General features: G+C 54.8%; 5 protein-coding genes and 1 non-coding gene across 6 annotated transcripts; 1 reads left to right on the top strand and 5 right to left on the bottom strand.

Moving 5' to 3' along the window:
* Positions 1–410: 410 nt before the first annotated feature.
* VTJ04DRAFT_139 (uncharacterized protein) lies at positions 411–2,159 on the bottom strand (the record flags this gene model as incomplete). The annotated part of the gene is made up of 1 exon (XM_069359071.1): positions 411–2,159. One exon carries the CDS (start codon positions 2,157–2,159, stop codon positions 411–413), a length of 1,749 nt encoding a protein of 582 aa, XP_069222749.1.
* Positions 2,160–3,846: 1,687 nt separating this feature from the next.
* Positions 3,847–4,146, bottom strand: VTJ04DRAFT_138 (uncharacterized protein; the record flags this gene model as incomplete). The annotated part of the gene is made up of 1 exon (XM_069359060.1): positions 3,847–4,146. The coding sequence occupies one exon, from the start codon at positions 4,144–4,146 to the stop codon at positions 3,847–3,849; it is 300 nt and encodes a 99-aa protein (XP_069222748.1).
* Positions 4,147–4,341: 195 nt separating this feature from the next.
* Positions 4,342–6,006, top strand: VTJ04DRAFT_137 (uncharacterized protein; the record flags this gene model as incomplete). Its single annotated transcript, XM_069359049.1, has 3 exons — positions 4,342–4,470; positions 4,531–5,188; positions 5,267–6,006. The coding sequence occupies 3 exons, from the start codon at positions 4,342–4,344 to the stop codon at positions 6,004–6,006; spliced, it is 1,527 nt and encodes a 508-aa protein (XP_069222747.1).
* Positions 6,007–6,220: 214 nt separating this feature from the next.
* Positions 6,221–6,303, bottom strand: VTJ04DRAFT_t4. Its single transcript has one exon. It is a non-coding gene; the product is annotated as a tRNA-Asp (tRNA).
* Positions 6,304–6,789: 486 nt separating this feature from the next.
* On the bottom strand, positions 6,790–8,723 carry VTJ04DRAFT_136 (uncharacterized protein; the record flags this gene model as incomplete). Its single annotated transcript, XM_069359038.1, has 5 exons — positions 6,790–7,048; positions 7,116–7,215; positions 7,309–8,121; positions 8,187–8,390; positions 8,459–8,723. 5 exons carry the CDS (start codon positions 8,721–8,723, stop codon positions 6,790–6,792), a joined length of 1,641 nt encoding a protein of 546 aa, XP_069222746.1.
* Positions 8,724–12,758: 4,035 nt separating this feature from the next.
* VTJ04DRAFT_135 (uncharacterized protein) lies at positions 12,759–15,561 on the bottom strand (the record flags this gene model as incomplete). Its single annotated transcript, XM_069359027.1, has 7 exons — positions 12,759–12,925; positions 12,993–13,197; positions 13,266–13,634; positions 13,704–14,201; positions 14,269–14,571; positions 14,641–15,258; positions 15,535–15,561. 7 exons carry the CDS (start codon positions 15,559–15,561, stop codon positions 12,759–12,761), a joined length of 2,187 nt encoding a protein of 728 aa, XP_069222745.1.
* Positions 15,562–16,524: the final 963 nt, after the last annotated feature.

Raw genomic sequence — 16,524 nt, 5'->3', positions numbered from 1 at the left:
AGTAACCGATGATGACCCAGATGCTGGTCCCCACCGCGTACGGCTGCTGTGACCGCACATGTAGGCACTTGCCCTTTTCTCACAAGCCTGTCTCCGTTGTGAGTGTTGAACTTAAGGGAGGTAATCACGTTGGCTTGACAATGACTCGCCAAATACCTCAGAGTAAAGTTGTGTTATATCTAGACAATAGCCTGGTTGGTCATTCAACAGGGTGGGTAGTTATTAAGAAACAAAGTTATCCTGAATCAATCATACAACAAGAAGCAGGGGGCAAACACCAGGCTGGCTGACACACAAGAGGGGTATCAACTCCAACTAGTATCATCGCCGCCCATTAACCGTCGCCATTTTCAGCCACACATCATATAATACACTCCCAGGTTGAAGAAATCCCGTGAGGGCGATGGAGCTTACCGACGGGGTTGGTATCGCCGACTGAGTTGCGGAGGATAACGGGGCCGGTTCAAGCCTCTCGACACCGTCCCCTGCTTTGTCTTGTCCGCAGTGCTGTTGCTCTGGGCTGCGGTCAACAACGGCAGCTCAGTAGACCCGCGTTTCGCAATCAGGGGCGGCGCGCCCTTCTGGATATCGCAGTTCTCGCTGACCATGTACAGGTTCAACCCCAACGCGAGCGTGTACAGCTCGGCGCTCAGCTGGTCCCAGCCCCATTGGTCTTCTTTAACCACGCCAATGTAATCCACCAGGATGACGTTGGGCCAGTGCTTCGGATCCATGCCGTTGACGCCGTACCAGTACAGCGAAGGGTTGGTCGGCTCGATGGCGAAGTTCTCGAGCGTGTATGCCGTCGCGGCCACCGGGTCCGGGGTGACGAGCCACTGCGAGATGAGCAGTTGGCCGAAGTCGTCCTTGCCGCCCCGCGTCACCTCGCGCCAGACGCGCACTTGATGGGGCGCCATGTCGGCCGCGTGCATCTTGTTAGACCAGTGGTCGCGCACGCCGATGCGGGAGAAGGAGTAGATGCCGTCCTGGGGGGACTCCTTGGGCACGTTGTCGGGCAGACGGCCGTTGAGGAGCAGGACGACGCAGCCGTTGCCGCCGTTGCGGTCCATGTAGTACGAGGCCTTGTGGTTTTGGAAGCCAGTGGAGGTGTCGAGGTTCGGGCAGCGGTTGGTGATGCCGCGGAGCTTGGAGAAGAACTGGTTGACGACGGACTCCGTCCACATGATGGGCCCGCGGTCGGGGATGCGGTAGCGGCCGACCAGGTAGCGGATCGCGAAGAAGATGATCTCGCCCGGATTCTCGCGCGTGAAGCGATTGATCTCGTCAATGACCTGGTCTAGCGACTCGCCCGTGTTGCCGACCGCGATATCGGCCATCTCGTTGTTGATGTGCATCACCCAGAACCCCTCGTGCTTGTTCGGGTCCCTCTCGTTGACGGGGTGCACCGTGCCGATCCGCAGGTCGAACCACCGCGACCCGGCCCGCAGCTGGTCGTAGATGTTGAGCGCCTGGTTCTGGGTGTTTTGGCTGCTGCCAATGCTGATCAGCTTGTTGGAGATGGTGCTCATGCCCGCGTCGTGGGTGCCTGGCATGACGAGGTGCCGGATGGGCCTGTCCTTAATCACGTCGTAGATCTGCCGCATCCAGTTCCCCGGCCCGTGGCTCAGCGACGCCCGGAAGCCGTACGCCCGGCTGCCTGTGATGACGAGCGTCACCGACGTCCGGCCACCGGGGAACACATACTCGCGCGATCCCAGCCCAAGCCCGCCCAGGTCGAACGTCACGCGGCGCGGATCGTCACGGCGCCGGCTAGACGCGTGCACGACGAAGGTCTTTCCGGCCCCTTCGACGGTGTAACGGGCCTGACCGTCGTCGTCGAGCGGCCAGAGAAAGTCCCGGAAGTTGACGGGGTTCTGCCGCGCTCTGCCGGGAGGCACGTCGCCAAAGTCGAAACCCTCCATTTTCTTCGCATCGACGCCATCCAGCTTGAAGCGGTGAGGGGTCAGGTTGACGATGGTGACGAAGAAGCGGGTCGTCAGCTTGCCGACAACGGGGTTCAGGTACTCATAGGGCTGGAACGTGCCGCCGGGCATGGCGTCGGCCTTGTAGGTGGTTGTGCACTGGTTGGTGTTGTTCTGGCCGCTGACGAGCACCCAGGCAGTGCTGGCCAGGAGCCCCAGGACCTGGAGGGCTCTCATGGTGTTGTTTGTTGGCTCGGTCCCGTCAGGGAACCGGGTGTAGGGGCGGTTGGTGTATTAGGTTGTAGGGTAAAGAGTGACTAGGGTCGGTGATACATTTAGGAATACAACTAGGTAAGGGATCGAAGGACTTCACCCAGCCTGATATGAGGTCAAAAGGAGCGACGATCACCGAGCTGGTGATGGAAGGGCATCGGGTTTTCTTGTTGGATGTCAAGTCAGGAGGGGGGGAGGGGGGGGCATGGAGAAAGAGCACTTTGATATAGGTAGGGGACGTCCTCTCCTTTCAGAGCCCAGCTTGGTGTTCTCCCTCCTCAGATGCCCTGTCCTAATTCCCATGAAATCCTTTCCATTCAGGATGGCCATCTCTGTGCCCTCATAGGCCATTGCAACCCAAGCATCACTGAGCTGGCCTCCTTCCATAGGCCTCCGAGCTGAAGCATGAAATTACTCTTTGGGGAAGTTCCTTCAACGGCTGACCAATCGCCGCAGATCCCGGACCCAAGACCGAGTGACCCCTGACGCCGTTTCCGCCCCGCCCCCGGCTCCGGCTGCCGTTGTCGATTGGGCCTGATCCCGCATGGGCTCCATCGCGAAACCGATTCTCGGCCCGTTTTCAGAGTTTAACGGCGGGGGTTTCAATATCGACTCCTCCGGGTCCCGATGTGAAAGTGCTGAAGACGGTCTTGGCTAGGCACAGCTCTTAGCCCTTACACATGCCTGGCAGGGTCCAGGACACAGGGGAACCGGATTGTTGAAGAATCTAGCCTGCGTGCTTCCTCGTGGTTAAAAGCTGGAAGTAAATTTGGGTCAGGCAGTTGGGTGTAGGGGATCTAGGTGTAGTCAGGGGCGCGTCCGAAAGAGATGCATTCAGCCCTCCAGGGCACGACGACGCCTTCCAGCCAGGTCAGTTGGAATTGAAGCCACAGGCCGCGCCATGAAATCATTGTCCCTTCAAGAGAGGTCCTTGAGACCTGCGTGCTAGGAAGAGCCCGAGACATTGAATAAGACCCGAGCCTACAGAGAGTGCACTAGCTTCAAGGTGCTGGTAACTTGATGGTCCATCAATGGACATACACACCCAGGCGGAACGTGGTATCCAGGGTCCTCATATTTCACGCAACCGTTATCCAAGTTGCATCAGACATGGTGTTTCAAACAACCTCCTTCTCCATCAGCCTTAGGCCCAACTTAGGTCAAACGTGACTGTGGGGAGGTCTATATGCTCTACCAACTTTGCATCATGTTCCACCACCGATCCCAGACCCGGCCAGGAATAAGCTTTGTTTGCCGCAATCCTCACGTGCTTGGCTTTATGAAGTGAAGGATGAGAATGACTAGATTGTGTGTATCACAAATCAGGTACCTGCCTTTGGTGATGCACCCGATGCATATTGGGTAGCTGCTTGTAAAATGGTATGCCTTCCGTCTTCGTTGGTCCTACACTTCCTCCACAACGTTGTGGGACACTCAGCTAGAGAGGTATGTTCCCGGGCTCTGTAACTGTGGACATACACATCCAGGCATACTGAATGGAGTAATGGCCTTCGAGTCCATGTCACTGAAGCATCTGATACTTACGTACCTATTCCAGACAAGATGCTCGTTGTAGAACGAAAATCCATTTCTGGTCATTCTGTTCTGTTTTGAGCATCGAATTATCCCTCCACCCTTCAAGTTCCTGATGTCAAGTTTTCTCGTTCCTGATCTGACCCTCCATTTGGCGGGGAAGCAGGCCGCGGGATGGAGGCTTGGCTCTGATGGGGTGGCACCGCTGCGTCTCTGCCAGCAAAAGCCCAGGCGTTGCACGCCCAATAGCGAGGCGCTGGCAGCATCGGAGAGGGGCGATGGTCCAGGGATGAGCCGACCTCACCCGCACGGTGGCGTCATCATGCCACTGGGCATCAGTGTGCAGCAGCTGGCGAGGTAGCTCTGCGGGCTGCGGCGAGACTCGACGAGCAAGTTCCAGGTCTCCGGGATTTCGCATGCGTGAAGGTGAAGTGAGGCATACTTAAAGACTCGCTTCAGGGACAACACGACACTTGGCATGGCCAAGTGAAGTCACCTCATCGTGCACAATCCTCTATACGCATCCAACCCACTTACAACACCATCCCGGCTTCTGGAAACGAGCATTGAAACAAGGCTAGACCCTTGAAAGACACCAGATCGACGACAAGTCATGAGCACACTTGCACCCCCATCAGAGTTCCTGGCCGCATGCCCCAGGTTTCGTGTCCTGGTGCTTGGCAGCCCCGAGTCGACCAAGCAGGAACTGTTCACCAAGGTATTTGGTGTCGACCTCGAGAAGGTTCGTATTATCACATAGAATTGCCCTGAATGATCCCATGCGAACTAACTGTGCAATCAGATCTACGTGGACGAGGCCTTCAGCCCGAACCATGACATCACTCAGGAGTTCACCCTGCAGAACCAAAACTCTCGTGTAGCCATCCACGCGTCCTTGAACTTCGGGCCCGGCACCGGAGGCGACAACGAGGCCAACTACCAACGCGTGCACGACTTCCTTGCCGCGCGCGCCTCTCCGTCCACGCCCTTGCAGGACCGCATCCACGCCATCTGGTACTGCGTCGCCAGCGAGGAGGACCGGCTCGTCGGCGATCTCGAGCGGCGCTTTTTTAGCAACTCGGAAGACAGTCTACACGCCGTCGCCCCTGGGGTGCCCGTGACCCTCGTTTTTACCAAGTATGACGATTTCGTGGTGCGAGTCAAGCACGAGTGGTCCAAGGACGCTGAGGAGCGGGGCCTATCCAAGGTGGCCGTGTCGTACATCCTGCGGGACCTGGCGACGAAGCGCTTCGAGCAGGAGATTGGCAAGCGGTGGGACGAGGTGTTGCGCAACGGCAACAGCGCCATCCCCCGCGTGTGCGTGTCGAGTCCAGATGTCGACGAGGATGCCAGGAGCTTCGAGCTGCTGGCCGAAACAGCCCTCGCGCGCCTGCGGGACAAGAGCGTGAAGCTTGCCTTTGCTGCTGCCCAGCGCATCTCGGCACCGATATCGACAAGATGTGAGTGCGACCTATTCCCCCATTACCTTTTGCTTCGTCAAGCCCGCTCTGAAGAGTTAACTGACTGACCATTCGCAGACTGCGCCGAGACAGCATCCGAGTACTTCGAAGTAGACACGGGTCATGCGCGCAAGGTCGCCGGCGTCGACATGTGCGACATCCTCCCCGACTTCTTCGCCAAGACGGTGCAACTCTTCAACCTGCGCGACCCAACCTCCATCCTGGACCCTGACCCCGCCCCTCCCGCGGCCGACAGCCTGTTGGCGCGCATTCTGTTCGCCACCTTTGACGACTCCCGCCGGGCTATCGTCTCGGACGCGCTCCTCCGCAGCGGCACCGACACGGACAGCCTCGTGCTCGCGCTCACTCCGCACGACCGCGCCGTGCTGCTGGCCCAGGCGCTGGCGGCGGTGCTGCTCTACTTCCACCGGCTAGCGGATACGCAGTGGCCGCACGGCGTTTTGCCTGCGTCGTATTCGCTGGGTCCTGAGACGCTGTCGCGGCACCTCGAGGACCTGCGGCGGGACTCGGTCCGGGACCAGGAGCGGCACGCGGTGCTGGAGGAAGTGGAGGAGAGCAACATCTTCACAACGTGCACTCTGCGCAGGAACGTAGCAGAGTTGTTGGTTAAGGCGATCGAAAAGGCGGATCGGATCCGGAATGGCAAGGCAGGGAGCAGACATCCGGGCGAGGCGAGGACGCCGGTGGAAGTCGAGGACGATTCGGAGCTTCAGGAGATTTCGATGCGGTTTGCCAACGACAAGAGCCCGAATAATGCCGTGTTGCCGTGCGGTTTGTCGATCTTGCCGCTCACATAAAAGGAAGAGGATCTTGCCCATGAAGGAGGACGGCGGTTATGGGGAGCAGAGCATGCTTGGGTTATTTCAGTTTTCTGACTATGGAATGTGGAATATGGAAGTGCTTTCGTTTTTCCTGAAACATCAAGTGAAGTTATCACTCATGACAAAGCCAGTCTTGAAAGTGTGAAACGAAAAGAAAACTGTGAAAAAGAAAAACGAAGTCAAAAAAGGTCTCTCCCGCCGGGAATTGAACCCGGGTCTCGAGCGATGCCAACAGGTGACAAGCTCACATACTAACCACTATACTACGGAAGATTTGCCCGTGTTGTCGCGAGCCGTAGTGGGGAGGCGTTGGGATTGGGCAGCAGAGCAAACCCTTATCAACTCCACACAGGTTGAGCTGGATGACGTCACAAGCACACATCGCAACCTCGTTGCTCTTGACAAAGCTTGACAAGGACTCTTCTATCAACATTCAACGTCAACCAAAATCCAAGGTGTCCCGGGAGAAGGAATGGATATTAGGAAGGTAATTTTGTGTACTAGGTTGCGTGAAGTTCGACTGTTCAAATTCGATGCCTGGGAACGCCATTTGTTTGCCCACTCTTCATCCAAAACCACCAAACACTCCAGGAACCATGAGCCATAATGATTCTCCGTGCCGGTGAACACCAAACGTTTGAGGTGTCATGCTGATGAAACCCCCACTCCTAAACCTGCAACAGTATATTCCAACGTGCTGCGGCTCACCCCAACAACCAACCCAGCCAAAGCCAACGCATCTATTGGCAACGTAACCAATCAAGCCCATGCTCCCACAAGACTCATGCAAACAGCACCCAAGAACACGAGCAGGCAAGCAACGACGCGTTTGCGGCCACGCAAGACAGTCCAGCTGTGATCACTCAAAAAGTCCTCGGACAGCAGCTCGATAAGCGCAGCGAAGGCCAGCAGACCAGATGACACAGCGTTCATGGTGCCGACCAGAATGAGGCCAAATTCCGAGTTAGGGCTGTAGAGGGTGTGGGTTGCGAGGCCGATGGCCTGGCCGATTGGGGTTCTTACATGTTTGTCAGTTGCTGCTAGACGTAGACGGATGCAAAGAAGAGGAGGGGAGGGCTGCTTACGTGCATCCGTAGGCCAGGACCATGAGCCAAGGCTGCCGACTATTTTCTGGCCATGAGATGGAGGCGATGCGCGCGCCTAGGGCGAGGCCTTCGAATGTTTCTGCGGGGTTGCGTTAATAACCAAGCCAACCTGGGCATCCTGCATATCGATCGAATAAATAGGAGGAGGGGGACCATGCGGGGTTGAACTCACGGTGAAAAGCAATCGCGATCAAAAGCACGACAAAATCCGACCCGACTGACACGCTGAGCGCCATGCCGATGAAGACGCTGTGGAAGAGGATGCCCACTTCGAGCAACATGCACTGCAAAATGCTCTTCTTGTGAAGCTGCTCTGGCGTGAGCCGAACTCCTCCCAACGCCTCGTCCGCCTCCCGAGAAACCCCCTTGGATTCCCCAACTTGCTTCTCAGCCTCGGCGGAAGAGTCTTCCCCGTTGCAGCCAGCGCTGCGCACCGGAGCCGGCGCGATGACGCTCGAGCGACGCCCCCCAGACGGGCGGCGAGACACGGCCGCGACGATCGCCGCGTGGCTGCAATGACCACCCGATATGGACGGCCGCACAGCATGGCCGTGACTCGCTCCTCCTCCGGCCAGCGACTCTCGCGGGATGGAGTGCCGAGCAGGGCTGAAAACCATCTCAATGACCGATACAACAAAGATCCCAACAAGCGCAATAGCGCCGGGCATGGCAGGGTAGTCGGTGGTCCAGAAGTTGGAGAGACAAGGGTCGCCGAGGGAGATGAAGGCGGTGGGCAGCAAGTGGACAAACGCTGTGGCGAGCAGGACCCCGGTGCCGAAGTGGCGCACGCCGAAGAAGAAGGGCTCCGGAATGCGCACGAAGGGGAACTTGGCGGCGAGCACGGGCACGGCGCACGCCAGACTGGACACGGCCAGAATTATGACCAACGCGCCCACGTGCAGCGGCATATTGTACTCCTCCGCGGCGATGGTGCTGCTCGCACAGGCGTCGCCGCGCTTGGCCAGCCGGCGGAGGGTGGTGTCGGCTGCAGGCTGTTAGTCCTGATCCTGGGGAACGGGCTGGTGCGCGGACGGGGGAGGGGATCCAAACCTTTCACGACACTCATGACAGCCGACTTGGCGGCCGTCGGAGAGAAGAGCAGCGGGACATAGTTCCCGACTGCGTTGATCAGCGCCGACGCGGCCACGACCGACGCGATCCAGCCAATCCAACCTGCGGGGGGCCGGATTGAGCGAAGAGGGGGACAGGCCTGGCCTTCACCACCAGGCACTGTCGTGGGTGCAATGAACGGGCCTGGAGATTGTTTTGGTCAGCGCCATGAGCCATACGAATAGCGTCGAGAGAGCCCATGGGCTGCTTACGGTACAACCTCCCGCTCATTGCCAAAGGGGGTTGGACGAGTGACTCCTTATCGCATTCTCCCAGAACTAGTACACCGCCAGGATGTTTGCCATCTATTAGCCAGCCGGCGCTGTTGCTGACGTCGGCGCATCCATGACGATGCTCGCGTGCGTTGGCAATGCCATTCAGATCTTGCCGGGTTGTGAGATCAGCAGCCAAGAAAGGTGGGCTCTGATTCCAGGTCGGGTGTTCGAGGTCGTCCTCTGTTCTCGATGGGCGATTCATGGCGGGCAGGTCAGGGGTGAGGCCTCTAGGTATCTAGGTATACTTAGGTGCAGCGCATATACGGTGGTGTGGTATGTGGGTTGAGTGAGTCTGAGGTTTACAGATAGCCTTGAAGAGATCTCGGAACGTGAATGACGATGGATGAACAAGTCAGATCTAGGAAATTGCGTCGAATGTAGCCGAACAGTGCCAATTCCATGCTTTTCCCATGCCTGTTCACTTGTCGTGGCTCGGACACAGGGATTCTCCTGGTTCTGACACGAGAAAAACCAGACCCACAGCGGCTATGACGAGGTTGCACAGCCAGTCGGACCTGCCGTAACGTTCCGCTGGGCCTGCTGGATTGCGGTAGGCGCCGCAGGTTCCAGAACGTTGCCGTGCTTTGACGTCTACCCCGGCCAACAAGGCTTGGCGCCGTCATGATAGCCGAACGGTCGGAATGTTGCGGAGCCACGGCAAGACCAAGCACTCATGTGACGTTGACGAGTCTTTATAACTTTGCCGGGGATGTGTCGCTTTGTTGTTGTTGTTGAGAGTGGGTTGGCTGGTTGGATGGATTGTGTGGTGATGGCTTTCTGAAGGCCAGCGGAACAATGCATTGTGGGTGGCAGGCGACAGGGGCTGAAATGAGAACAGCAGGCCATCAAACAGCGGATCCAACGGTCGAGGCATGACAATTCATTTGGCCCGCGTGACATCTGGCCAGGGGTACATCCTTCAAGCCAAAGAACCAACCTTCAAGATCTGACCTATGAGTACTAACTACCTGGTCGGTGCGGCGTACAGAGAGGGGAAGACCATCGCGACTCAACAAACTTAAGAGCCAAAGGTAGGCTTTTCACTTGCCGAGGAGAATCCGAGTTTACCTCATCATCATCATAACCTTGTGCTGAAATATGTCGTGGTATAGCAGGTGATGGGAACTTTCGCGTCCACGAGAAAAGAAAACAAGTACCTACTTGACATGCGATAGTACGAAAATCCTAGCTAGGGCAAGCCCTGCAATTGTTACTGGAAGGCAAGAAGAGGTCTCCTCCAAGCCAGTCTCATATCGGAGATATGCCTTCTCCTAGAGACAACCCTTCATCTTCAAATAAGCCTTCCACTCACCTCAACCCTACTTGCTAGAACCGCGATACTTCCTCACGTCAACCTCCGACTCCCTCCTTAATAACAGCTTCTTCTACTCAGTAGTTGCCCATATATATATTTGTGTGATAATCAACTCAGGTACTTGAAGTGCTTGTATTCGACCCCGCGTGATATGTATTATTGCCTTTCAATTGCAACGAAGTCCTATCGTAAAATAACAAGGCTTCTCTTATCTTTTCCACGTATCAATCCAAGAAAGTAAAACCGAGGCTGGCATGCGGGAGTCAGCTATTTTTACCCACTATTAACTAAGTACTTCCTAGAAAGTGCAGAAGACTTGTCTTGGGGAGAAGGCTTGTTTAAAGGTGGAAGGTCTCCATGTTTAATATGGGAGAGGGCTTGTTCTAATTCCTACCAAAACTCCTAAGGCTACCTAAAGCCGCGCGCCCCCCCAACACCAACCTCAATTTCCCACCGAGTACTGTAGCACCAGGAAGGTGGCAAGAAGTTTGCCACTACCTGTACGCTAGTAAGCAGCAAAACGTAAGGGGTGTTGTTCCTCCAATACCTAGCTGACCATTTGCCATCTGAGGTATCGTTCAGTAGCAAGTGTATAACCAGCTGTGGTGAACGAGTGACGGCTGGGCCTGAGTCCCAGGATGCGATGACCAAGCAGCCCCGACGGATGTTGTGCGAACCCGATCAAAAAGACTGACCAAAGGCTCCACACTCAACGGCCGTTGTCTCGGCATTTGCTTGATCTGGCCAGCTTTTCTCACTGACGCACACCTCAAGTGACAGAGCCTCGTTCTCATTTATGTCTTCCGCAAGGGTCTGCTCAGGATCGGATTGAACGACTGGGATATCCACTGCTCTAGTGTCAGCAAGGACCAAGTTCACTTGAAGATGGGTACGTATCTAGCACACATAGGTGGGCATCCATTACCTCGCATCAAGATCACGTCCAGAAAGCCATCCAGCGGCTGGCCTTCAAGGGGTTGTTGAGTTTCGGCAAGCAATTCTTGGAGCTCTCGAAGCAAGGCGTCGTCGGTATCCAGCTGAGCCAGCTTACTCTGCTCCACTCCCAGGCCAGGGAAAACAACATCTCTGTCGTGCTCCATCATTCTTGTGGGACAATTATCGGCAAGGCGGTTCAATCTGGGACCTCGAGATATGGTGCGAGCTGATGCCGACGGCTTGATTGCGGCATCTGTAACGGGGAGATGCGGAGTGCGGAAGGTTCTGCGTCACCTTAACGGTGTGTATGATTGTTTATTATGGCTAATATGTCGAACAAGAAGTATCAGAAGAAAAGGAATGCCGGAGGCTCGATGGCTGAACGTGAGAGTGCGAGGAAAAGTAGTTACGCTGTCTCTGGGTCGAAGATACCGGTTAGGAGAAACCAGGCAAGATGAACACTTCTGATGGAAGCGGTCACTTTTCAAGGATGTGTGATTAAGTTGTGCCCTGTGGGGGACTACCTCATGTACTTATTGATGATGACGGACCTTGGACGCATTCCCACACCCACATCCGAACCCTGTCAATCTCCTGGTTGAAAACGCCTGGCGCCTCCCTGATCAGCGCTCGATCCGATATACAGCATGGCGTCTATGGGACGCCTGGTTGATGACTTCGGGACTTTTCCTCGTTGGGCATCAAAACATCATCATGCCCCAAAGACAGGAGATGATGAACATCCATAGTCTGGATGAGAGTCAGTGGTGCACACCATCTACCGCCCTCATCCGCTTGTTGAGAATAGCTCGAGAACGCCTTGTTTGATGGTGAGGCGCATCAGCCCTGCAGCCTCCAGATTCTCAAGGCGCTGTACCCGGATTTGGTTCATTGATGCCATGCCCGGTTCACGATGATGCAGAACACCTGGTAAACAGAAAGATCCAAGGCAACCAAGCTGTCGCGTTCCATCTTGCCGGCACGCAAGCCAGCTTCAGGATAGCGACGCTCCCAAAACCACCCCTAATCGCGCATAGCTTTTGAGTGTGGTGGTCCCCAATTGGCCAACAGCAGAATAGGTTGTTATCTCAACATCTATTCCGAGACCGGTCGAGGCTGCTCAGGATATGGCCATGCACGCTACTAGTTGGACCGGTTCGGGATTTGGCAATGGACTCTCCCTACACCGGTTCCAGGAAGGGTAGTATCTCAGCCCAGCACACAGGGCTGCCTTCCTCGGGTTGTCAGGTACGTATTTCAGGTGGCGGAGCGTTTCGACCCCTCTCAGCTGCATCAGCAATGAGGCCAAGGGGGAGACAGCCCCACGAAGTGGTTGACACGATGGTCGGAGAAGGATGGATAGAACTAATATTCATCACCAAGCTTGCAGATGCGATGATCGTGTATGCCTTCAGCATAGTGGCAGGCCACCATTTGTCAAGCGGTGTTCCCAAGCACGGCTGCGGCAAAGATACCAATATTTTGACTAATATAGTAACTTCAGTGTCTAGGGACTATTAGCTGAAAGAGACCACAGGCTTCTCTCTCTGTTATTGTCACATATGAAGATACCTAGCTACCGGGAAACCTCATCATAGCTGCCACCTAATTGCAACTCCGGCACAGATGATTTTTTTTTATAATCAACGAATTACAGGTACAAGAGACAGGGAACCTGGCGTAGACAAAGAGATATGTCTCAAGTTGCCAGGAGCATCATAGATCTGACTAAATCAGAAGAATCAAAAAAATCAAGTCTATTCAGCTAACTCCAAGATGTGAAAGGGAAAAAAAAAAAAAAAGAAGGCAAAGCCGCTCGGAGATCTGGTCACCTCGTAGTCACCAGCCCTGGCGTTTGCTTGACCGTATAGGCAGCCGTCTTGTGTCAGGAATACACCAAGAGGGACCTGCCTACTTGTAGAACATCAACACACCCCCGGACTCAAAAGGCGACTTCGATGTTTTTGCCGCTGCCATGGGCCCCGATCACTGACCTTTCGACCCATCCGGCTGCCCAACATATATCTTAACCTTCTCGTCCGTGTACTCAATCTCTGTGTCCCTGGGGGACCATTTCTCTTCATACATTTGGCCAGCGAAGTAGAGTTCGTCCTCGTAGAGGTTGAACTCCCTGTTTCGTCTGATCCTGTCCTCTATTTCGAGAAAGCCCAGTCAGAGAGATAGATGCGTCCGTCAGCTCACCATGATGGCTCAACATACCTCGTTGCTTCTCTTTGAGAAGATCTTTGGTCCGCTCTAGGAACTGAATGTCTTGGGGTGACAGGTGTGCGAACGGCGTCCTGTGGCGCTGTCGCCAATCCTGCTTAAACGGATTGCATGACTCGGTGCGATAGTGGTAGTGGCTAAGAATCACGTTGGCGCTGTGGTGGTGTTCCGAGATGAAGTTGGGCATTGCGTATCTCCTCTTTGGGGCGATAATTATGAGGAACATTGTCATCATGCATACACATTGCAGCAGGAGTGAGGACTTACAACCAGGCCATGCTTCCTTGCATTCTTATAGTTCTCATCTGTGATTAGAGCGCAGCTGTGGAGCAGCATGAAGGTGACAAGGTAAATCGTCATCCAGTTCTTTGGGTTGGCGGTTTGTGCGAGCTTCTGAAGATCCTCCAGCACGCGCTTCTTCAGGGGTTGCAAAACTCCCAGAGTCAAGATCATGTCAAGCTGTTGGATCATCACAGGAGGCAACGGAACTGTGCCGGGCAGCGGGTATGACTCCTCCTCCGTGCCGGGCTCCATGTCAAGCTTGTCCGGCCCGGAGATGTGCTCGGTTGTGGCAGTGCGGCGGATGGCGAACCAGAACAGGAAAAAATTCTCCAGGAGATCTCTCTCCTCTTTAGCCTGTTCAAATAGGTGAGCCTTGTATGCAAGACGAGGGTGATAACATCTGCGAAACTGAAGGAATCTTACATCAGGTCGGTACCGCGCTGCAAACGCATACGTCTCCTTGACGAGCTGGTCGCTCCTTCTCAAGACATACACAACCGATTTGAGAGCATATTTGGCGATGTAGCTCAGCATGTCATCCACTGTTTTTTTCATGTTGACAATTGCGTATGGTGTTGTCTTCTTGTACCTCCTGATGCCAGCGGTCTTGTCCCACCAAGATTTGGTAATCGAGTCCTGAGGGATGGGTTTGAACTTGCGTACGAGGAGTTTCAACGGTTCGTCGCAAACGTCAGACATTACCTCAATAGTCCGGATATCGGGAGATTCCCAATCCGTAATGTCTTTGAGCCTCATCTCCCGCCAGCGGTATGTGAACTCCAGTCCCGGCGCTTTGCCCGTCCGGTACAATGTACATTCCGTGAGCCGGTACCGCAGGCAACGGAGAGAATGTAGTGTTGGCTTGGACACATCTCGGCATGTCAAGCAAGTGCCGGACGGGTTTTCTGGATCAGGACGGCACTGCAACGACGCCAAAAGCCTGTTAGATACTAGAAATTGATGTTACCGGCTTCAGTAATGATATTACCCTGATCCTTTGGTTCTGACACCGCACGCAGGCCTTGAGCTGCCGCGTTCTGCTTGTCTCTTCTTGTCGTGCTGGATCCTGGAACGGACCCCGGCGTCGGGGACTAGACTCCATCTTGGTGGAGGGATCGTAGACCACGAATTGTATGCTGTCTCCCTCTTCCTTGGGGCTAGGGATCTGGCGTGAGGTACCGGGTGACGCTTCTGGGACGCTTGACGTAGGCTGAGCATTGGCTGAGGCGGGCCTTGAGGAGTGTTGCATGTCAGGCGGCCTGGCACCGTCCCCCTGAACAACCTCCCAGTGCTGGTCGAGATTGACACCAATAGTCAGTGTGGTGATGGTTGGGGGATCAGGAGCGTCAGGATCCCTTACCGTTGACGAAACCAGTGATGACGAGAAAGCAAGATAGCTTGCTTCATCGTGCTGCCCATCCCAATCTTCAGAGAGATGAGTTTCTTGAAGATGACCAGTCGCGACGTCCGCAGCAGAGGACGCCAACGTAGGGAGCTCAACGGGGCCGAGTGTCTGTGAAAATGTCCAGCTACTGAGGTTCCCAACAAAGTTCGGGTCAGCTGTATCGTCGAGATCAATAGTTGGGTGAACCCATGAGGTAACGTCGGAATCAGAGCTAGTGTCATGATTGTCGGTGGCTTCCTCGTGCCCGACCCCTGTGCTGTCCGTTTCAGAAGAGAAGCCATATCCAGTACTTCCCGTGAAAGATGAAGGATTGATGGAGATTTGATATTCCCCCGGCTCCTCGTTTGCATCCAGCTCTACCACACGTGTGGTTGTTACAGAGCTTGTGGGCTGCTGGATCAGAGTTGATGGGTACATAGCATTCCGGGGATGGCTCCAACTATCCTGGCAGATGCTTAGTGCTTGGTCCCCCACTGTTCTGTTCTCGGGTGGTCGTGACCCAGGAGAAACGGTCGGACGTTGTCGTTTGGTCTGCGTCATATCGTCGGAAAAAGGACACAACCGCTTCGAAGCCTAAAATTGTTCGAAAAGTGTCAACAAAACCATGGAGTGTTTGAGAAGCTTCGCTGTGTTGAGGTCGGCAATAATATGCCAGGGACAAACTGATAGAGACAAGCAACCCTTAAATCATCGGCTGTCTCGAGCCTCTGTACGCCAGGTCTATGTACACCGACTAGGTAGCGAAACGTCTGCGTAACAGAGAAACACGGGGTTGTTCAGACTTGGATATCTGTCCTAGGGCCATGGCTCAACAATTCCAGCCCAGTACCCCAGGACTGTTTCACTCACCAGATTCAAGGATTGGGTGGCCAACATTATCGCTTCAGGAATAGGTTACCGACCGGCCAGCCCAGCTTGGTGCTTGGCTGAGCCTTTCAGGGGGAGTGATCGTATTGCAGTGATTATCCGTCAGGACGCCGCAGCGGGAAGCGCGGACAAGGGCAGGGTAATGACAGAAAGGAGGACAATAATACCAGGGAATATCTCACCAGGCAGTGTCTGTTATCGTTCCTAACAGAAATGCGGCGGGGAAGGCGGACCTCGGTGCCTCCAAGGGATGTTTGTACAAGGTTCAAAAAAAATTTGGTCACGCTGGCAGTGGTGAGAGGAGGAATGAACGTTTGAGCCGGCTATTGTACAGGTTGGTTACACAGCATTTCAGCCTTGCCAGACCGGTTCCTTTTTGGGATCGGGGGTGGTGGATGTTATGATTCCACATTCATTGCCCAATACATCTCGAGAGTTTACCCTACTTCTTGGTAAAAAGCCCATAGAAAGTTGGTGGTCCTCCCGCACGATGCGTGCCTACCGGTCGACAGATTCGTCAAAACGACCAACAAACTCAATGCCAGACCGGTTGTCTTGAACATCCCACCGGGTTGACCAAAAGAAGTCTCCGGTCGGTCTTCCACTCCCACTACCACAAGCTTGTGCTTGATGTGAGCTTAAGAAGCATAATTGTCTTCCAATCCTCTCTATCCTGAGTGTATCTGGCCTTGGCCACGACGCAGGTTCTAGGTTGGGCAAGTCGCTTCAGCTTTGATCTGTCTTTGGGACATTTCATATTGGGATTTCTGGCTCAGACCGGATCCCATCCTTGCCAAGACCAGAGCCCTAAAGCTTGGGGGTACAAAAACGTCGCTTCTTGGCCACGAATCTTACTTCTCCTTACATCAAGACCATCACCACTCAGCCATGGACGTCCCGTCCCAATCCCGACCTACCTTCTTGCTCACATACCTGCTGCCTTCCCCCCCCCCCCCCCCCGTACCTTTCCTA

The sequence above is a fragment of the Mycothermus thermophilus genome (genome assembly GCF_041956435.1).
Source record: "Mycothermus thermophilus strain CBS 625.91 unplaced genomic scaffold VTJ04scaffold_1, whole genome shotgun sequence".
NCBI lineage: Eukaryota > Fungi > Ascomycota > Sordariomycetes > Sordariales > Chaetomiaceae > Mycothermus > Mycothermus thermophilus.
This window is presented reverse-complemented; position numbering and strand designations above follow the sequence as displayed.